Below are 22983 nucleotides of genomic sequence, written 5' to 3'. Positions count from 1 at the left end.
GAAACATCATCCAGAGGCGGGATGAGGTTTCAGGAGGGATTTAAAGATTTTAGAATATTTTTAAACAAAAGTAATGGACATGTCCCAGCACATTTGACAGTGTCACATGAGGGGACATGTCAGGAAAATTTTTTCTAACCTTTAAAAATTTTTTATAATTTCCATCGATCTCCCTGAGGCAGCACTTTGCCCCAGGGAGATCTGTACGCTCTTTTGCACGCATGCGCATGAGAGTGCACTCCCGGCTCAGGGAATCTTCCCTGTCTGAGGGAATCTAACCCACTGGCACAGGGAGCACTCAGCGCTTCCAAGCGGGCGCCACGCTGGGTGGGCCTTAATTGGCCCGCCCACGAAAAATGGTGGCATGCCCCCAACCAGGGGCACCGATCAGGAACCCACCCGCCAGTGCCCGCTCCTGCACAACCCCCCCCTGAAGGGCGGGAAAATGCTACAAAACTCATTGGGAATTAAGAAAACATCCAGGAATATATCATGACAAAGGAAGCATGTAAAAATTCTCTTCCTTGCTTGAAATTATTTGTAATTTTGCAAGTATTCTGGCTGCCTTCCCTATAGCTGGTCCATTCAATAACACATTGCACAATCTTGGCATTTCACAACATTTTATACATTCCTAAATCTAAAATTTTGAAATTGAGTTGAAATCAAGAGTCAGTGAATTTCTGGCTAGATTATTCTTTATTGTTGATCAAATCTCTGAATGCATTACATATTGCACAGATATATCAATGTTATATTTTGTCGCTTAGTGTTCCTGATTCTGCCAGATACATGCCTCAGTCAAAACTGCAACCAACTCACTTCCAGGATATTATCAATACATTAGAAGACGCATATCAGCAGCGCAGGTGTCCCTCCTTCCAGAGATATGGTTGGCCTCTGATTGCTGCCTTCCCACAGATGAGAACGGGGACACAGCAGAACAGTGGATCAAAAGTTTATCCCTCAAGGCCATGTAATATTGTGCAATTTGGTTCACCACCTATAGATAGCAACTTAAAATAGGATTTAAATGTACAAACAGCAAAGAAATTACTTCCTACACAAAAGGGTCATCAGACCTTTTTATAGCCTGTCACAAATAGTATTTACATCAGTAATGTAAAACTCAGATACATGGTATCTAATTTACAATGAAATAAAGTAATATATTCTGCCATATCAGTTGATAAAAGATGATAGAAGACATGGTAAACTGGTAATATGAACATCTTGCTTACAGCATATACAAATGAGGATTTGGGATTTGCAAACTCTATCAATCTGAACATTGGTGAGATCAATTCTACTTGAATGCTGAAGATTTGTTTGACTTACACCCTGTAATGCAGACATATTTTATTATGAAGAACATAAATAATATTATTCTACTTTTGCATTTTTTTTTTGTACAGTGAGCTATTAAAGGAACACAAAAGCCAACATAATCACATTACCATTAGAAATCAGTAACCCACAGAGGGAAAAGGACAACATAACTTCTATGTGACACCAATGGACCAGATGACAAAAAAATACCCTTGTGAATTTCCCAGTCTAATCTCCCAGTACCCAACTATACCTTTTTAGCATGTTTTCATGATTATAATTAGCCAACCAATTTTTACTGGGCAGCAGAAAGTGAATTGTTTTGCTACAGAATAAGATTGTGCCTTGAAGTGCACCCATTTAAAAGTTCACCAGCAAAACACAATTCATCTTGCTTAGCAGCTTAGCAGAGAGTCTGTCAGCACCAAGATCAAGGCTTTCATCTCTGTCATCAGCTGTAAGTAGCCTGTGAATCAGATCAACATTTAATACACATACGGAAAGACTGGCACCCTGAAGGGGCGCTAGATCTTCATGGAAGAAACAGGATGGCAATATTATAGTGCTATGGAATCAATCGTGAGGACAAATGTTTTTCAATAGGGCTAGTCTGCTCCTATAAATACAGAATATTTTGAATACATTTATTCAATAAATGGAGTTTTCATTAATCCTTTCTGAAGGCTTCTCAGTTAGATAGCATCCATCTGCAAACAGAGGCAAGATATTTACAAAACATATGACTAAAAAGGAAAAAAATTGAAGGGTGTGGAGAAAGAACAGGGGAGTGGAACTCATTGGTTAGCTCTTTGAAAGAGCCAGCACAGACATGATGGGCCAAATGGCCTCCTTCTGCGCTCTATGACTTTACGAGAAATCTCTCTGCGTATTTTGCTGTGCTCCACATTAATGTTGAAATATATATCCTGATGCAGATTGATGACTCTGATGCCCAGTTAACTACCCCTGCCAACTCAATGCCTATGATAACCCTATGTGCTTCTTGCCAGCCTCTGAATTCTATTTAACACTTAGAATTTAAGCATTTTAAGGAGTATGTATGAGTTGTATCTACAGGTGCAACGTTGAGTTGGCCGTACTATTCATTTATGCTGTAAACTCACAGGATGCCATCTTTGGACTTAATTCTCTCTATACAAGATGCAAGCTCTTTGGGATTTTTTCTTAAACATTAAACGCATTATATAAATGCAAGTTCTTCTTGATAGCTAGAAAGGAGGATATCTTTGCCCTAACTCCCTAGTCCATGCATTCAACAATTTTTCAAGCTCTCACTCACCTATGGTTTCCCTCCTTGCCCTCTTTCATAAACTGATGAAATTCCAACACTAAAATCTTAAAGAAATTAAACATTCTGGACTTGAAAGCAGAAAATGGAAGAAAATATTAAACTCCAGGCATATTAGGATGAGGGGGGTGTGTGTGTGTGTGTGTGTGTGTGTTTTGTCTTTCTTTCTCAGTCCCACAATCTCTTTTCTGTTCAACTCAGTTTCTTTATTTCTCCCAGCTTTCTCTTCCCCTACTTTACCCCTTCATATTTCTCGTTTCATTCTGTTTCTTGCTTCTAGTTTGTATTACATCCTTTATTAGGTCACTGTCTTTCACACACACATCTGTATTTTCACACGCATACACAGCTACATCTCTTACAAAGCCTATATTAACCCAGCCCTTCTTGGTCACACAGCCTACAGACCTGCTCTCTCATATAAAATCTGTATTGTTCCCATTCTCATTCTGTAAAATAACTTGGCTTAGCCAGATCCACACTTGCTCTATTTCTTTCTCTCCTCCCAGCCTCTCTCTCTCCTCACACAGTTCTGTGCCATGAGACAAAGCCTGCATTAGTTCTTGGCATTAACATTACTGTCATTAACATGTCAAGTTTTTTGGGCCAAAATTTTTAGACGCTCTCAACTAACCTAGCAATTAGGCCATGCTTCTTCAGACATCACCAAAAGTAGCAACAACAATGTTCATCTTCTGTTATTTAATGTAAAAATAATGTAATTTATTCTTGTCACTTAATTATAAAATTATTCATCAAAAAAGTTGTAAGTTATGTCCAATAAAGTTTTAAATATGTAAACACTGAAGGTGAAATCTATGGTCATTTCTTTTTTCCCTATTATGTTTTTCTTGCTGTGATTTTCTAATACAAATCAATCTGATGATAGGTAGATGATTAGAACAATTCTGAACAATTAATTCATCCAAAACAGTTGAACATCGGGTTACCAAATATCCAGGATTATCTTGGAGCCTTCAGGAATTAAAGGTGAATCTCGAGGACACTGCTGCCAGCAGCCCAGGATAAAATTCATAGAGGCATTTAAAAAACTGTTTCTTCTTCATTTCCTTACACTTTTCATTAGTTGTAAGAATATTGAAAATATTGGTGGGTGTGGCGGGGGTCGTGGTGGGAAGCTGTTGTGCGAGCAACTGGTTGGAAACAGGTGGTTGTGTGATGAAACCTCCAAGAACAAGTCCAACTTGTGTTGGCAACCCTACTTAGATATCTTCTGTGAGTCGCTGTATGATTTTCATCTCCCATTAATTCTGCCAATTAACTCCCTCCCCACCTCTAACTCTAAAAACAGAAACAGCAAAAGCCAGAAAAAGCAGGTTAGGCAGCCTTTGTAGTGAAATGGAAATTAGTCAGTCTATGTTTCAAGTAAAGATCCTCCCTCATGATTGCTCCTCAATGTTTCGTGATTTCCATTAATACATTCAACCTATTTTCCCAGTAGACGTTGCACATAACTTTTGAAGCAAACCATCATTCCAAGTTGTCTCTTTGGCTTCTAATGCTCTTTCTGAAAATGAGTTGTGGCAAATTGAAATCAGGAGCCAAGGAACGAAGAGTCAATTTTTATAAATTTGATCAACTGCTGGACGGGGTAAAGAACTGTGCAACTCGTCAAGTTTGATAAACATCAGAAGTCAAATGTTACTTTTCTGCTTATTGACCTCGCAATGCTTTCAGTGCGAGTTCATATCCCAAAAACATGGCTGCACTCATAGGGAATCCACGAATAGCATTCAAGGCTGCTCCTTTAAAAAATACCTAGTAAATAAAACAAACATTTTTAATATCTCCCCCAGACAGTAAAAGTTCGATATACAAGTTTTTAGTTCATTTGTATGATGCGATTATTTCCTCCTCTTGCGACTGCAATTTCCCCAACTGAAAGCATTGGCATGCAGCCTAGGGTCTTCATGCTAGGGTCTTAAAAGAAGTGGTTAGTTAGATAGTTGATGCATTAATTTTAATTTTCAGACACTTCCTAGATTCAGGAAAGGTCCCATTAGATTGGAAGATAGCAGAAGTAACTCCATTATTCAAAACGGGAGAGAGACAGAAAGCAGAAAACAACAGGCCAGTTAGCTTAACATCAGTAATCGGGAAAATGTCAGAAGCTATTGTTAAAGAAGCTATAGCAGGGCACTGATTCAAAGTAACCAGGCAGAGTCAGTATGGTTTTGTGAAAGGGAAATCATATTTAACCAATTTCTTGGAGTTCTTTGAGGAGTAACATGTGCTGTGGATAAAGGGGAACAGGTGGATGTACTGTACTTAGATTTCCAGAAGGCATTTGATAAAGTGTCACAACAAAGGTTATTGCGGAAAATAAAAGTTCATGGGAAAGGGGGTAACATATTGGCATGGATAGAAGATTGGCTAGCTAACAGGAAGCAAAGAGTAGGCATAAATGGGTCTCTTTCAGGTTGGCAAGATGTAATGAGTGGTGTGCTATAGGGATCAGTGCTATGACTTCAACTGTTTACAATTTATATAAATGCCTCGGATGAAGGGATGGTTACCAAATTTGCTGATGACACAAAGTTGGGTAGGAAAATAAGTTGTGACAAGGACTTAAGGAGGCTACATAAAGATTTAGATAGGTTAAGTGAGTGGACAAAGATCTGACAAATAGAGTATAATGTGGGAAAATTTAAAATTGTCCATTTTGGCATAAAGAATAAAAGAGAAGCATATAATCTAAATGGTGAGAGACTGCAGAGCTCTGAGATGCAGAGGGATCTGGGTGTCTTAGTGCATGAATCGCAAAAGGCTAGTATGTAAGTAAAGCAAGTAATTAGGAAAGTTAATAGAATATTATCATTTATTCTGAGGGGACTTGAATACAAAATTAGGGAGATTATGCTTCAATTATACAGAGCACTAGTGAGACCGCATTTGGGGTATTGTGTGCAAGTTTTGGTCACCTTATTTAAGGAAGGCTGTAAACACACTGGAAGCAGCTCAGGTTTACCAGACTAACACGTGGTATGGGGAAAAGTTTGACAGGCTAGACTTGTATCTGCTGGAGTTTAGAAGAGTAAGAAGTGATTTGATTGAAACATATAAGTTCTTAAGGGGACTTGACAGGGTGGATGCGGAGAGGATGTTTCCTCTTGTGGCAGAATCTAGAGCCAGGGTTCACCATTTAAAAATAAGGGGTTGCCCATTTAAAGTGGAGATGAGGTGAAACTTTTTCTCTCAAAGGGCCGTGAGTCTTTGGAACTCTCTTCCCAAAAAGGCAATGGAAGCAGAGTCTATGAATATTTTTAAGGCAGAGATGGATAGATTCTTGGTAAGCAAGGGAGTAAAAGGTTATCGGGGGTATGTAGGATGCAGATTTGAGGTTACTATCAGATCAGCCATGACCTTACTGAATAGCAGTGCAGGCTCGAGGGGCCGAAAGGCCTACTCCTGCTCCTTGTTCCTATGTTCGAAAATTGACAGTGAGAGGTACCCCTCCCCTGATACCTATCTGTCTATATGGATGCACCTGGCAAACAAAGAATATTTCCTCATACAAATTCTTTAGCAATTGGAAACATATCATGCAGGGGGCTGCAGCCATGCTTCTGAGCTTCAACATTCCTTATGCTAAATTTGTCAGCCTAAAATACACACATTGATTTTGTTTGGATGGTTTCGTCTTCAATGTATACTTTAAAAACAACACCTTTTGAGAGCTATCCATATTTAAAGCACTGTACTCATTTCCCCTTTCTCAAGTAAACTAACATTGCAGCTCTAGTGAGATCAAGTGATATCAGCCACCTGCCCCAGCAGAAAGCCCCAATACTCACATAATAGGGACTGATGTTATTTTTACTTCCTGACTGCTAACAAAAAGGTGGCCCAAGCAATAACAAAATGAGTGTCGCTATTTGTCAAGCCCTTATGTCTTTGCTTTAGATTTTCACTTGCAAGAGTTTCTGCTGGGTCAAAACAGCTGAGGATCATAATTGAAATTCTTCCTTTTTACTTACACATCCACCATTTTAGTTGTTCATTGCATATTTTTGGTACACATCAAGATGAGGGATATCGATGATCCAATTTGAATGCATCGTATGTTAGATGCTAGTCTTGCTACACCTGTACGGAGCGTTGGTGGGACCACACTAATGTGTGCAGTTTTGGTCTCCTTACTTGGGGAGGGATATACTTCCATTAGAAGCAGTTCAGAGAATGTTTGTTAGGCTGGTTGTTTTATGGGGAAGGATTGGGCCTATACTCATTGGAATTTAGAAGAATGAGCGGTGATCTTATTGAAACATATAAGATTCTGAGGGGGCTTGACTGGGTAGATACCGAGAGGATGGATGGGATTTAATCACCCAATGGGGGTCTCATCCACTGGTTGGAGAGCCATTGGGGAACATCTGTCTTTTCGTGGGGGAGGCCTAACGACAGTAAATGTCTTTCAGGCACTTAAGTGGCCTCCATTGGGCCTTCCCTGGGATTCAGGACCCAGTGGAAATAGTCCTGCCCGCCAAGAGCTGTTGGCCAATCAGAGGCCAGCAGATGCCTTGTCATCACTGGGAGTAGCAGCAGCTGCTGGAAATACACCCACCAAAGGCTCAAGGTCATCAAGCGAACCCAGCCAAAGGTATGTCAGGGTGGAATGAGGATCGCTGGATGTGTCTTGTGGGAGGGAGAGGAATGGCAGGAGTCGGAGACAAGGGCAGGGGGGTGGTTTTCAGTGGCTCTCCCCTCCTTATGTCGGGTTCCTCAATTGGGCACAGAGTGCATGATAACGAGGCCCCCCCCACCACAAACACTGGGAGGGCAGTAGCAAACCAAATAATATGCTAAGGGCAGTCTTTGATCAGGTCTGCCTAGCAGACCTGATGGGAGGGGAAGAGTAGCTGTGTCAGGTTTTAGAGGCCAAGAGAGAGGGCGGGGGGGGGGGTGGGGGGGGTGGGGGGCGGCGGGGGGAAGTGAAGGATAAAGCTAGGGGGGCTATGAAATTTTGGGGGAGGGGTGTCCACAATTGGTACATGGGACCCCTCCTTCCTGCCTGCCAGCAGCCTGTGCAGTGAACCTTGCTGGGCTGTTTGCCTTTCCCCACCTTCCTCAGCTGGACAAAGATTGTGGCAAAGGTAGAATGAGGCCCTTAAGTGGCCATTAATTGGTTACTTAAGGGCTTCATTAGGCCTAAGGGCAGCCAGGCTGCCTGACATATTGTCTACCCACCGTAATTTGGGAAGCAAATGTGAGTGTGAGGGAAGGCAGTGGGTAGGCCATCCGTTCTCTTTTAAGAGTGCCCCCACTTCCAAATACGCCAGCGGGGTGCTGTGGTGGCGGCAACTGAATGCATGTTCAGCTGTGTGTGTTTACGATGGGGCATTAACAGGGCTGGCAAAATCCAAAATGACAAGTAAGGCATCAAATCAATGCTAGACTGGTATGATCTGCCTACCTCTGTATACTCTAACACTTGCACACCACACTTGCACTTCATAACACAGCAATTGGTGCAGGTCTCACCATAAGTAGTCAGGAGTACCCCCACCCCACTCCCCCATTTCTTACCTCAACTGATTCCCAAGGCACTGACACTACAGAGCTGAATTTTGCAGCCAGTGAGTTTACGACACATTCAAGTCTTGCTGTGTTTGATATGGAAATTCTTAATGGCACAGTTTATAAGCACTTTTATCCTAAATCCAGTTTGTACTGTATCTGACCTGAGTATAATTATTTTAACTCTTCCACCTTAAAACTTGTCCAAAATCTGTTTCACTCCAAAATGTTTCCAATTTTTGTGTTCCCATTGGCAATTAACTTACATTCAGTCCTTCCTTTCGGTAGCTCTGTTGAATACAATGCACTATCCCCTTGTATCTTGTCTCGCTGACTCCATCAGCTTGAAGGCGACTTTTGACAACATCCATGGGAGTTGCAGTGCCCCACGATATTGTTCCTACAAGCACAAATTTAAACAGTCAATATTCAGAACTAACAAATCCTGCATCAAAGTTTAGTAATTCCATGTCACTGGAATGAAGGTGTATTATATGCGTTATCTGCAAACAGTCACATGGTTGGCAGCTGACAACCATATACAGATGATGTAACAGGATGATCTCAGGGATCATGGTTTCCTAAGTAAGCCAACCAGTTCAATTAGTATCATATTTTTACTACTTTACCCTGCTGACGTTTCACTCTTGCTACCGCAACATAATATCTTGAATGTGAATTGAATTGGTCCTACCACTGCTGCTTTTCTGGCTGCCAGAAAAATGAGAGCAATTGAAAACAACTTGCAACAACCAAGGCCTTTGAGTCAGTTGGCCGCAGAATGAGAACTAAAAGTCCGGCAAGGATGGGTCTGAAAACAAAAATAAAACCAAATGATAACATGTCCATTTATATCACAACCATGATATGGGAATTGGAGGAAAATGAGGTGATTTTCCCTTTGATTTTTCTTATCTTCTTACGTGGAAAGGTTGCCACCTACTCACTCAGCATAGTCTCCTACTTTTTTTCTGCCTTGACAGGCCTGCACCTTTCATCCTAGGTTATTCTTTAAATCAGGAAGGACTTCATTTTGTGGTTAATATTCTTTCACACAACATACTACAAAATGAAATTTTAACACTTCAGATTACATTTTGTAATACAACATCACCTGTTTAGAGGAATGGCATTTCCTGAGCTCTTTAGTATCACTAGTCTCTGATACTTGCATTGAATGTTCTGTAATTCTTTCATGTCTATGCATAGAGGTAAGCCAAATACTCTGACACACAACTCTCAGGCATGCTTCCAATATTATTTTTATTTTTTTCTCTGAATACCTGCTCGTAGAAACATCTAAGTCAACATAGAAATATGGGCCTAGATTCTCAATTGCACTAAAAGTGGACGATACAAGGTACAGAATTATCGCCAAAGCAGTGCTGCCGGCTCTCTTTCAGTCACAAATGCTTCTCTTATTTTCCCCAGAAGTCATGAATAGTCTAAATCCCCACCAAGGGATTTTAATCAATTGCTGCACATCATCAGTTTTAAACACCACAAATTCTTTTAAGAAATTCCACTTCAACTGCTCCAGAAGCAGGTCCTACTCCACTGCCATGTCCCACCCTGCCTTCTCCTGCAATGCTGACCCCCACGCTCCCATACCAGTTCCCACCCACTTCTTGTCAGGCTGCCTGGTGCAAGTGAGAATACTAACAGCAGCCAACTAAGAATAACCATGAGGTTAACCCTGGGGAACCCGCTGGAGTTGGCGCAGACCAAGCCAGCTGGAGGAAAGGTCATCGTGCCAAACCTCTGACAAGATTTCCACTGGAGAGGAATATCTAAGCCCCTCACCTCTGAGTAATATGCCTCACACAGATGTGTTTTTTAACAAACATCCAAAGACATCAGTTTCCCCCAGTACCTCAAACAACCTGTCCTTCCAGTGAAAGGGAAAATGAACGAGCAACACATTTGCATTGGTTACTGCATGAAGGCTTATAGAGCTGAACGAGGTCACACAGGTAGCGAGGAGTGAGGCCTTGAATAGATTTTAAAATTTGGGGTTGTTGGATGGGGAATCAATGAAGGACATCAAGCACAGAGCTAATGGATGAATGACATTTGGAGCAAGTTAAGGTAGTGACAGCACAATTTTGGATGGACACAGATTACGTAAGGTGGAGATGGGAGTCTGACCAGAAATAGTTAACTTAAGATGAGAAATAGAAGAGGACCAATGATAGATCATTGAGGAACTCCAGGTGTCACAAAGTGCGAGTGGGCACAGAAGCCATTTTAGATTATTCCCTGGCTACCATTAGATAACAATGGATTCAAACTAGCTCTGTTCTGCCTAGCTGGACGACGAAGGGGAGGCATTGGAAGAGGAAGGTGTGGTCAACTATGCCGAAACTGCAGAGAGGTTAATAAGGGTGGGAAGGGTTAGTTTATCAAAGTCAGTCATAAAGGATTCCATTTGTGACTTTAACGAGGACTGTTTCTATACTGTGGCTGGGCAGGAAACCTGGTTGGAGGGACTCAAACATGAAATTGTAGGAAAGATGGGCATGAATTTTGTAAGTGAGAATACATTCAAGGACATTGGAGGGAGGTTGGAAATTGGACCATACTTCATAGGTACAAAAGAATCAAGAGTGATTTTTTAGAGATGATGGAATGACAGCAGATTTGATGGGGAACAGCATCTGAAGAGAGGAAAACATTAACCATATCAGTTAACATCAGCTAGGTAAGGGAAGTTGAGTTGTCAGCAGTTTAGTTGCAATAGGATTGAGGGAGCAGGAGGACGATAACATAAGGTTGGAATGAGCATCGAGGGAGTTGGGATAGAATCCAGAGGAAGACCTGACTTCAGGCACAGGTATTTTTGGGGAAGGTTGGTCAAAGGGCTGGAAAAGGGAGCCAAGTGGCAGAGACAGAGACAAACGCAACTAAATGATGGTCTCAATCACAGAAGGAGGCTATTCGACCCATCATGTCTGTGCTGGCTCTCTGAAGGAGCAATTGACCTAGTGCCATTCCACTGCCTTCTCCCCATAGCCCTGCACATTCTTCCTTTTCAGAAAACAATCCATTTAAATCCCTCAATTGGACTGGCTTTCACCACTCTCAGGCAGGGCTTCCAGATCCTAACCACTTGCTGAGAAAAGAAAGGATTTCTTTAAATCACTATTTCTTTTTTCAATTATCTTAAATCTGTGTCCTCTGCTTCTCAATCCTTCCACCAATGGAAACAGTTTCTCCCTATCTACTCTGTCTAGATTCCTCATGATTATGAACACCTGTCAAATCTCCACTCAACCTCTCTTCAAGAAAATTTGTCCCAACTTCTCCAATCTATTTACATAACCCGAGCTCCTCATCCTTGGAACCATTCTCATGAATCTTTTCTGCACTCTAAGGCCTTCACATCTTTCCCAAACTACAGCACCAGAACTGGACACAATACTTCAATTGAGATTGAACCAATGTTTTATACAAGTTTACCATAACCTCATTGCCCTTGTACTCTATGCCCCAATTAAAAAAGCCTAGGATGTTGTATGCTTTGTTAACTGCTCTCTCAACCTGTCCTGCCACCTTCAATGATGGTGGCATGTCCCATGTCCCTCTGTTCCTGTACCCACTTTAGAACTGCACCCTTTATTTTATATTACCTCTTCATGTTCTTTCTACCAAAATGAAGACCTTCACACTTCTCTGCCATTTCATCTGCCATTTGTCTGCCCATTCCACCAACTTATCTATGTTCTTTTGAAGTTCTATACTGTCAGCCACACAGTTCACAATACTTCCAAGTTTTGCACTGTCTGCAAATGTTGAAATTGTGCCCTGTACACCAATGTCTAGGGCATTCATATATAAAACAGAAAAAGCAGGGGTCCTAACCCCAACTCCTGGGGAACTCCACTATAAACTTTCCTCCAGCCCAAAAACATCCATGAACCATCACTCTGTTTCCTGTCCCTGAGCCAATTTTGTATCAATATTGATACTTTCCCTTTTATTCCATGAAGTTTTACCTTCATTCACAAGTCTGTTGTGGGGCACTTTATCAAATGCCATTTCCATACTTCACACCCTTAGCAATCCTCCCTGTTACTTCATCAAAAAATTCAAGCAAGTTAGTGAAATATGATTTGCCCTTAACAAATCCATGCTGGCTTTCCTTAATTAACCCGAATTTTCTGAAACTGACTTGATTTTATTCCTGAATTATCATTTCTAGAAACTTTCCCACTGATGAGGTTAAACTGACTTGACTGTAGTTGCTGGGCTTATTTTCACACCATTTTTTGAACAGGGGTATAACAAATGCAATTTTCTGGTCCTCTGGCATCACCCCTGATCCCAAGAAGACTGGAAAGTTATGGCCAATGCCTCTGCAATTTCCACGCTCACCTCCCTCATTATCAGCCTATCCAAAGCCTCCTCTATCAATTTTAAATCCTTCAAATGTCTGAACTACCTCCTCTTTCACCATGACCTGTGCAGCTTCTTCTTTCTTGGTAAAGACAGATGCAAATTATTCACTTAATACCTCAACCATGCCCCACTGCATAAATCCCCCTTTGGTTCCTAATTAGCCCCATTCCTCCTTTTACCACCCTTTTAATATTTATATGCCTATAGAAGACCTTAAAACTCCCTTTTATATTAGCTGCCAGTGTCTTCTCATACACTCTTATTTTGCTTCTCTTAATTGCGTTTTCAATTCCTCTCTGAACTTTCTATGTTCAGCCTAGTTCTCAGTTGTATTATCCGCCTGACATCTGCCACAAGCACACTTGATCTTCTGCATCTTAATCCCTTTGTCTTTTGTCATCCAACGATCTCTAAATTGGTTTGCCCTATCTTTCCCCTTTGTTAGAATATACATTCCCTGTACCTGAACCAGCTCTTCTTCAAAGCTAGCCAATTGTTACCAAATTTGCCAAACTTTATTTCTAATTTATCTTGGATCAGATCCATTCCAACCCCATGAAAGTTGTTTGTTCGCCGATTAATTATACTTACTCAGGATTGTTTCTTGTTATTTTCCAAAACCAACCTAAACCTCTGTCCCCTAAATGTTTTCCTACTGACGCTTCATTCACTTGGCCCACCTCATTTCCAAGCTGTGACTGACCCCTTTTCTCATTGAACAGGAAACATACCACCGCAGAAAATTCATTCGAGGAACTCTTGTCCCTCTCATCCCTTTACACTATTGTTATCCCTGTCTATATTCGAATATTTAAAATCCCTGATTATTACTGCTCTATAATTCTTTGTGACAAAATTGTCCATAAGCTGCTCGCACGCATTATCGGAGGTGAGGGCAGAGGAAGCAGAGAAGTGTGGTTTAAGAAGATAGTTTGTAGTGCCTATGACTCATAACTCCAGAACTAGCTGTACCTCTAGCCAATCCATTCCGACATGGTCACAGCACTGTAATCAACAAAGTGGAAAATTGCTCAGGTATGTCCTGTCCACAAATGCAGGACAAATTCAATCCAGTCAATCACGGCCCCACAGGTCTACTCTTAACATTAGTAAAGTGATGGAAAGTATTGTTAACAGTGCTATCAAGCAGCACTTAGTCACCAGTAACTTGCTTACCAATGTTCAGTTTGGGTTCTGCCAAACTCGACTCCAGACCTCATTATAGCCTTGGTCCGAGCATAGACAAAAGAGCTGAGTTTCAGATGAGGTGAGAATGATTTCACTTGTTATTAAGGAAACATTTGACTGAGTGTGATATCAAGGAGCCCTAGCAAAATTGCAATCAATGGGAATTGGGGGTTGGAGGGAATTCTCCTTTGGTTAGAGTCATACCTTGCCTAAAGAAAGATGGTTGTGGTTGTTGAGGGCCAATCATCTCTGTACCAGGACATCACTGCTGGAGCTCCTTAGGGTAGGGTCCTAGACCTAACCATCTTCAGCTGCTTCATCAATGACATTGCCTCCATCATAAGATTAGAATTGGGGATGTTTGCTTATTTTGCACAGTGTTCAGTTCCATTCACAACATTTCATATAATGAAGCATTCCATTCCTACATGCAGCAAAGCACGCATAACATTCAGGCTTGAGCTGTTAACTGGTAGGTAACATTTGTACCATACAGGTGGATGGCAAAAGACTATATCTAAAAACAGAGTCTAATCATCTCCCCTTGACATTCAATGGCATTATCATCAAAATCCCCACCATCAACATTCTGGGGGTCACCATTAACCAGAAACTTAATAAGACCAACTACATAAATAGTGAGGCTCTAGAGCAGCTCCTTCCTTAACAGCACTGTGGGTATACCTACACCACATGGGTTGCACAGTTCAAGCCCACCAGCGCCTTCTCAAGGGTAATTAGGGATGGGCAATAAATGCTGGCCCAGCCAGCGAAGCCCACATCCCGTGAATGAATGAAAAAAAGGTCATAAGCTCAGCATTATATGGCGAATGATTCATATTTTGACTCCCCAAAAACTTTCCACCATCTAAAAGGCAGGAATGTGATGGAATAGTATTCATTTGCCTGTACCTAATAATGCTTTAGAAGCTCAACACTATCCAAGACAAGACAACTCACTTGATAGGTACCCCACTCCACCATCCACGCAGTGGCACACGTGTGTATCACCTGTAAGATGCACTGCAGCGACTCACTAAGGCTCCTTCAACAGCACTTTCCAACCCATGACCTCTACCCTCTAGAAGGACAAGGGCACCAGGCACATGAAAACACCACCAGCTCCAAGTACCCCTCCAAGTCTCATACCTTCCTGACTGGGAACTATAACAATGTTCCTTCATCACCACTAGATCAGCATCGTAGAACCCCCTCCCTAACAGCACTGTGGGTGTACCTACACCACATGGACTGCACCGGTTCAAGAAGGTGTCTCACCACCACCTTCACAAGAACAGTTAGGGGTGGGCAATAAATGCTGGCCTAGCCAGTGACATCCACATTCTGTGAATGAATAAAATAAAGAAACCTTGCCACAGGAATGCAAAATATTCGTGAAGGTTTCCAAAATAAAATGAAACTAGTTTCAATATATCTACACTGATTACAAGGACTCTCCAAAAATCTGTAAGCTCATCTTCAGCAACTTCATTTAAATAAAAAGTTATGCCTTGATGAGCAGGTCCTGTGCATGCCATGTAGCAAACAAGTGGAAGAGCACATGGGAAGGTACAGAATGTTTTCATGGATAACGAAGGTAATTAAGTATTGCAAGAACCCACAAATTTTTCTTTTAATCTCCACAGATTGTTATGAAACAGTAACATGCACTTGACAAAAGTCACATTCATCTGAATCTGGCCAGGCTGCATTCCAATATGATAATATTTTACAGTGTTCCAAATTGTATGTTGCATTTTAAGTTCTATTTCGATCAGACCACTTTCTGTTCAGACACAGCTTAAACATAACTGCACAGAAATACTTATACCAGAAGCTTTTTGTATCATGGCTATGGGTGGTACTATGAGTGGGAGGAAAGTTTTAAAAGGATATTAATAATCCTTGTTTCCAGTTCTGGTTAACTTGGAAGTGACACAGTCACACGAGATGGGACATGTTTAAATACATTTTTCAACCATTTATTTAACTGTTTCAACATCGATTCAATCTCCCTGAGGCTGCTCTGTGCCTCAGGGAGAGTGAAACGCTCTTTCACCAGCTCTGTGACCACTCCTGGCGAGCCCGACCGCCACCTGAAAAATTCAGGCCATAGAGTCCAAATTTAAATGGTCATTTTGTGCAGGAGGAGGAGAGGGGGAAACCAAGAGAGGAAGAGATTATTGTAACTATAATATTTTTAAAAATACTCTACTTCTTAAATTGATGAAATCCTGAGTACCACACAAACATTCAGTTCATTACAGTTATTTGATAAGCTGTCTCTGTGAGAATTCCTGAATAAACTCACGGTTTAGAATTTATACCTCTGGTTTTCTTCAATTGTTTCCTCTATAGTGAGCTTTTCTCCCACTATTTCTCCCACTACATATGCCAGGCTGACAAACCAAAATTTCCAAAGGTCACACATGTAAGCTTTACAAAAATCAGAAGCCAAAATGCCAGTTTCTAGATGCCCAAGACTAACCTGTGCTTTTAATACTCAAAAAATTTCAGTCAAAGACCCCTCTACACCTACTGTTATTTATTTCCTTATGTATTCTTGGCTACTTTCCAACAAATAACCTAGTTTCTCAATAAAAGTTTAATTACTAAGCTCAACATTTTTCATGAACTCAGTGCGCTCTCTTCCCCTCTGCTGAAAAAGAAATATCATTATCTTCCATAACATAAATGTTGGAAAAAATAATTACTTGAAATTTAACATATTCTTTTCTACTCCCAGCATCTTACCTATTATACTTTTACAAGGCCCTACCGGTTCTTTTTAAAATAATATTACTACATAAATAAACAGATCTCTATAACTCCTAAAAGTTAAGTTACAATGTCCTTGCAATTTCTTTTTTTATTTAGGATTATTTGCTTTGCATTTTTAACAATATTTAATGTTTAATCCTTAAACATTGCAAAACATCTGTATTTTAACATTTTCCCTTTCCTTTCTTCCATCAGTTAATGTCAGCTGCCTTCCAATACTTTGGCCATGCAGTCACCCTTTGCACTTAGGATTTTATGGCCTTTGTCCATGTCATTTGTACAAATGTAGACAATTACCACAGGTTCATTTCCAGTTCCATTCAATACACAATCCACACTCTCTAATGCATTTTACCAGAGTCTGCTAAATACATAAACCAAACAATTATCCCTATCACCGCTACTTATCTCATTTTGCCTATCCAATCATTATTCCTGTTGCTACCCCTTACCTTTTCTCTATATATTTCTTTCATAAGAATGAGAGCGCTCTCCTGAGGGAGCAAAAACATGTTTCCCTACAAATCAATTTAATCAGTTTTAGCCTATTTTATGGTGGATGTGAGCACATAACTCAAACTTGTTAGTAATTCTGCACTAATAAATGGTTCAGGTCTTGACTTTGTGGGATAGGGTAAAACGAGTGATCATACCTTGGCAGTCAGTTTTGCAACTCTCCCAAGTTTTATTCCCATTGTAGTCTATGACATTGAAGTGTGTGAAGTCTCTGGAGAGATGTTTTTGCCAGTTTTCACACTTCCTCTCCTTAAAGTCTTGACCAAGCTGAGATGCAAAGACCAGAGGCATCAGCAGCTTTCTAATACTTTGCTTAAGTTGGACTACTTCTGCAACTGAGCCCAGATAGTGTAAAAAGGCTATTTGACCCATATGGGGCTTACAGACAATCAGTCAGATATGTTAATGTTTGAAGTGACCTTCAGTGGGCTCAATCCAGATGTTAACCTATTATTCTCTTTTGACTTTATCTGCTCTTTACTTCCAGCATTTGCTATGTTTATTGTAGATTTATGCCATTAGCAGTTTATCCTTTTGACCCCAACTTTGTCTACATCCACCTACATCCAGTGAAGTCACTTGATGATGAAGAGTTTGAAAATCTTGGAGCTTCTCCCTTCCCTTATGTGTCAGTGTGGCTCAGTTAGTAGCACTCTTCCCTCTGACTCACATGGTTCCGCATTCAAATCCTACGCGTTTGAGCACAAAAATCAAGATTGACGCTCCAGTGCAATGAGGAGAGGGGGCTGCACTGTTGGAGATGCTGTTTTCTTGATTGTGATTTCAAAACTGAGACACTCCACCAACCCATTTGCTCAGGTGGATGTAAAAGGTCCCATAGTGATATTTTGAAGATAGGAAGGGGACTTATCCCTGGTTTCCTTGCTCATATTTACCCCTCAGACAAATCAAAGCAGATTATCTGGTCATTATTATATTCCTATTTGTGGAAGTTTGATGTGTGCAAATTAGCTGCCAAAATTTCCACAACGGTGGCCCACTTGAAAAGTATTTCATTGGCTGTAAAATGCTTTGCATCATCTGATGTTGTGAAAATATAAATGCTATATAAATGCCAATCTTTCTTTATCCCCCTTGTCACGGGAGGATGAGTCCAATTGCAAACACAGTAGTCGCCCTAGCTGAGATCAGCTTCCTTAAACTAGACCAGACATCACACCAGACACTTTGCTTGACTGTAAGGCTGAAAATCTTTGTTTCCAATAAAAAATAACAAACTATCTGCTACATGAGGATATTAACAAAGTGATACCCAATGGTTAAAAGAACATGAAGCTCTTAGAAACCTTAAGATTGAAAAGGTAAGATGTTGTAGGCTTATAGCCTGTATATGGAATAGAAATGGAGAACTGGCACAACAAAGTGAAGAAGACACAGAACAAAGCCATAAAAGCAAACCATGTTGTCAAAAAACTATCACATTTTACAGTTGACTATATTACTTAATAGAATATAAATGTAAGCATTCACAAATAGAGCATATGTAGTGTGTGAAAATGAGGAGTACTGTTAGAAATTTTAATGTAAATTCACTATTAACAAATAAACAAAGGCGCTTTAAATGTATACGCTATATAAAATATATTTCCAATATTTTATTCTAAATCTATATAAAATATGTAAATTGAACAAATTACAAAGGACTGGCTGCTGAGCTTTGGAAGGACTCATCACCCAAAGTACCTCCATAGGATCACACTCAGCTATTGAAGAAGTGAACAGTAACTACAGATTAACCCTCAAAGGACTGAAAGCGAGCTCTCATTGGGAATAATCCAGAATTGAGAGGAGATGGGTTGCTTATTTCTTGCCAGTGCTAAACAAATGAATTGCAGTGCCAATTTGCGACAAACAGCATAGTGTGTCACAAACTACTGTCATGGAACAGCACAAGAGGCCTTTTGGCCATCATGTCTGTACCAGCGCTTTGAAAGAGCTATCCAATTAGTCCCACTGTCCTGCTGTTTTGTTGTCACCGTGCATTCAGGTGGCCCCAGGCTGCAGAGCAGCATTGATGTTTTAAATGACCTTACAAAGAAGGAAAATATCCTTCGCTAGTGAGCTCTCGGTGTCTGCTGGAAGAAGTGGATGAATATTCCTTGTGGTTTTTTGACAGAATTGCTGGCATGCATAACATTTGCAAGAGATGTCCCTGTGGAGGATCCTGCCACAGATGTGAAGTCCTATGCAAGCTCAACAGCACATTACAAGATCTGGACCCCAGATCCCCTGTCCATTCTGGAGCTATGATGTGCTCACCCCTCACCAGGCACCTCATCATCATCCTCCCTTTCCTCCTCTGAGGCAGTGATGGGTTTTGGGTGCGAGTCTGAGGAACTGGATTTGGAGGAATCATCTGTGGTGACATGAAAGAGTATTTTCACTAACTGGCCATCCAGGAACTCCAGATTTTTTTAAAATGACTGTTTCAGAAGAGAATCAAAAAAATTATTTTTTTCAAGCATAGTAAATGCGCATAGACAGAGGACATTATATGTGAGTGATTTCAAGATATTCTGGAAAATTAAAGAAGGTGTATGAACCTCAGTGAAATTATTCTTTGTAACTTATAAATAAGAACATATATAAAATTATCACCAAAGATATATTGGGTTCTTTGTCCAGGATATCAAAATATATAGTTAGCATTTTTTAAAGCTACTATTTTGGGGAGCAATATTGCTATCTTGCAACTCCCCCTAAAAAACAGCATTTTTAAAACCTTGAGCAATTTCAGCATACGTTTAATGTTGATATACATTTTGTCATTAATGCACTTCTTGGAGAGTCCTGAACAACTTCCGGCACTGTAGAAATTTATGTTTCAGATTATGACTGCAAGGCCTCTCCTGTAGACAATTAGGCTTTGTTGCCAAACTAAGGATGCTTGATGTTTAGGCACTAACTTAATTGAAGACCCAGTGACATTTCGCAAAAACATGATCTTGTGTGTACTTTTTTTCTCCTTTATTGTTATTCTTATATTGTTATGGTCCTCGACCATAGGAAAACAATGAGCCATGGTTGTTTTCACTAGCTGCCGTCATGAATTAAATTAGGTTTCGTTACTATTTGTCTCTATGTCTTAACTCATCCCAGCTGGTAACCTAAAGTGCCTTTCACTGGGAATGCAGCATCTCTCAGCAGTAAATATACTTAGTTATTGCTCAAAAGAGGTCCAAAATGCTGTTACGCCTATGGTGCTCTGAGGGTCTGCTCTTCTGCTTTTCCAAAGCTCTTCAGATTTTCACTCCCTAACTGACAGGATGCAATGGCAACCTTGTTCTAGGCCTCCATTGATAATGCTCTAGAGCTGACTGCTAATAAATATACAGGAGAGGCCAACACCTGTACTCTTCCACAAAATGATGCACTGGGCACCCCCCAAATCCAGACTGTTTTAAAGCATTGTTAATTACGATCAATCTGCAACAGCAAAGATGCTATTCGGTTGCTCACTGTATAACCTACAATGCAAAAGTACATATAAATAAATGAATACCTACAATTTTCCAGCAACGGGTGTGGAAAATCAAATATTGAGTGAAGAATTATAATTTGATGAAATGTGCCAGCCGCACATGTTAATCTTGCTAACACCTTTGTATTGCCTGAGCTGCATCTATGGATACCTGAAAAAACAGCAAAGACTGATCGCTTACAGTGAAAACACCAGACAGTGATCAAACTGGATGATATGTTGGCCTCTTTTCATTTTTGAAGTGAATAAAATGGATTAATTCCAATAGAGTAATAAAAACAGACTCAATTAGCATAATCTGTAGATCTAAAAATAGGCTAGAATGGCAAGAATGAAGGCAAAATGTCCTTAGGACTTCACTTGATCAGCGCCATAACTTTGTGGATGATTTGCGTAAACACCAAAGAAACATAATAAACATTGTTCACTCTGGGGTTTTGTGGAATTTCTGCTGAAATTATGGATGATGATCTGGAGAACCCCTATGGAAATTAATGGCAAAAATCTCTCTCTTAATCTCTTGGGGAAACAGCAGAAATGAAATGAGTTTGAGTGTTCTCAATTAATTTCCTTACAGGTGTGAAGATGTGAGTTCATGGTATAAAACGTCCTGTTCTTTAGAAATACTCTGGAATTCTTACTGAAAAAGACCATAAGAATGACTGGTAAAGTCCTGTTCTGAGTTTAATAATACACCAAGTGATATATTTAGCAATGAGCCATCAATGGTGTCAGCATCCTGCATTTTTAACTTTGTTCTCAAAAATTTCAATTGCTGTAAAGAAAGCATTGCATACATTTTCTTAAATTCAAAGAACTCTTACCTGCCACACCACCGGCCAGCCACACACAAAACAGATTGGGTGCTGTGCTCCCCACGGGTGTCATCCAGTCACACAGCAACATGTAAGGAACAAAGTACAAACAATATCCTGGAACATCTCTGAGGTACATGGCTCCGACACCTCGGTACAGTCCAACAATGCCTTCGTTCCGCAGTATTCTGCTAATGCAGTGCACAGGCCCCCTGTATAGAGGCTGATCATTCAGTGCAAGTGAGTGAATGGCACTAGCACCAACCAAGTTTAATTTAGCTGTAGAAGTGTAAAAAAGATTTAGCAATTTTTGAAGGTAGTTAATGTTCCAAAACAAATCATTTTCGTAAGTGAAAAGCTGCATAACGGCATAACATTCCAGAATAAGAAACATTGCAAAAGAAAATCAAAGTGTTGAAATGTTAGTGTCCATGACAACACTCCGTCAGCCCTATTCATTACCATAATATGATTAAAAATGTTTAACATAAGGATAGCCTAGCTATTTGGAGCCATAACTACATTGGTTGAGAAAAATTTAGAAAAGACATTGAAGGCCTCACACGGGAATCTGTGGTGGAACTCGGCATTGGGTTAAATGATGTAGGGAGAAATAAATTAGAGCTGAAAAGGACATACTAAAGAGGATTGACTCAAGATCAAAGGAAAAGGAGCCACAAAATGTGATACTTGGCATCACTAAAGGCACTAACATGGGCATGCCGTGCCTGCATGAAAGCATGCAAAGTGGGCAAATCATGGCACCACTCAGCCAAAAATGCTGATTTGTTGCCTGATCTGCGATTTTGAGCATTGCGGGATCTGTTTATTCTCAGCGTACGTGCAACTGAATGCGCATTATTCCACCAATGCTATTTAAAGGGATCAGCATGGAAGTTTCAGGTGAGGTGCTTTTGACTTCCCTCTGCTGCAGATTGAGTGTAAGTACTGAGCTCAGTGCCAATGGAGAAGTTCTGAAAAGGGGTTGGAGGCAGAAGGGAGCATTGCTGGACTTTTACAAGAAATGCAGATGTCTTCAAAGGCCTGTCATCTAAAAGCCTACAAGCATTAATAGGAGATATACTTGCCAGCCCTCTTGGACTACAGCACAACAGGAACAGGGAGCAGAGAAGGGAAGATAGGGGCAGGGGTAGAAGGTTCTCAATAGAAGGCCACACCCGCCAAGGGTATTCAAGGATCAATTCTTCTACTTTCGCCTCAGCCAGAGGTAGTGCCGAGCAGCCACAGTTACCTAAGAAGGTCGTCACTGAGCTCAGGAATTTGGATGAAAGTTTATTGACTTGGAATATTGTGCCGGGTTTTCATTCTGAGGTCAAGAACCCAATACTAGGAGAATTTTCGTATCCCGACCCCACATTGTGTTAGGTGTTAGATGCCTGATCTGACTTTTGAAGGGGTGATAAAATAGTGGCCAAGATGCACGCTTGTCATTCAAGTAAGGACTGTGGGCATTCTCCTGTGGCTGGAGGGCCAGCAGGAGGCTGGGATTGTGGCAGCCCCACCATCAGAGGTGGGTACTGTTGAGGCAGGTAAGGGACAGTGAGGGGGTACCTCAAGATGGAGATGTCTTCTTAACACTTATAACA

At 40.7% G+C, this 22983-nt stretch overlaps 1 protein-coding gene across 5 annotated transcripts in view; it reads right to left on the bottom strand.

Moving 5' to 3' along the window:
* Positions 1 to 680: 680 nt before the first annotated feature.
* LOC121281298 (solute carrier family 25 member 48-like) overlaps positions 681 to 22983 on the bottom strand; it is a 34710-nt gene continuing 12407 nt past the window's right edge. For 2 of the 5 annotated variants that reach the window (XR_005943854.1, XR_005943855.1), the window contains 5 exons: positions 21386 to 21655; positions 20587 to 20712; positions 19340 to 19436; positions 8443 to 8576; positions 681 to 4417 (listed from right to left, as the gene is read on the bottom strand). Coding sequence is in view for 2 of the 5 variants with exons in the window: in XM_041194171.1 (XP_041050105.1) it covers positions 4313 to 4417; positions 8443 to 8576; positions 21386 to 21655 (509 nt within the window). In the remaining 3 variants the exon portion in view is untranslated. The remainder of the gene's footprint in view (positions 4418 to 8442; positions 8577 to 19339; positions 19437 to 20586; positions 20713 to 21385; positions 21656 to 22983) is intronic. The other 3 variants (XM_041194171.1, XM_041194172.1, XR_005943856.1) reach the window with 2 other exon arrangements.

The sequence above is a fragment of the Carcharodon carcharias genome, chromosome 8, assembly GCF_017639515.1.
Source record: "Carcharodon carcharias isolate sCarCar2 chromosome 8, sCarCar2.pri, whole genome shotgun sequence".
NCBI classification, from domain to species: domain Eukaryota; kingdom Metazoa; phylum Chordata; class Chondrichthyes; order Lamniformes; family Lamnidae; genus Carcharodon; species Carcharodon carcharias.
Note: the sequence above shows the minus strand (reverse complement) of the source record. Positions and strands in the feature narration are given on the sequence as shown.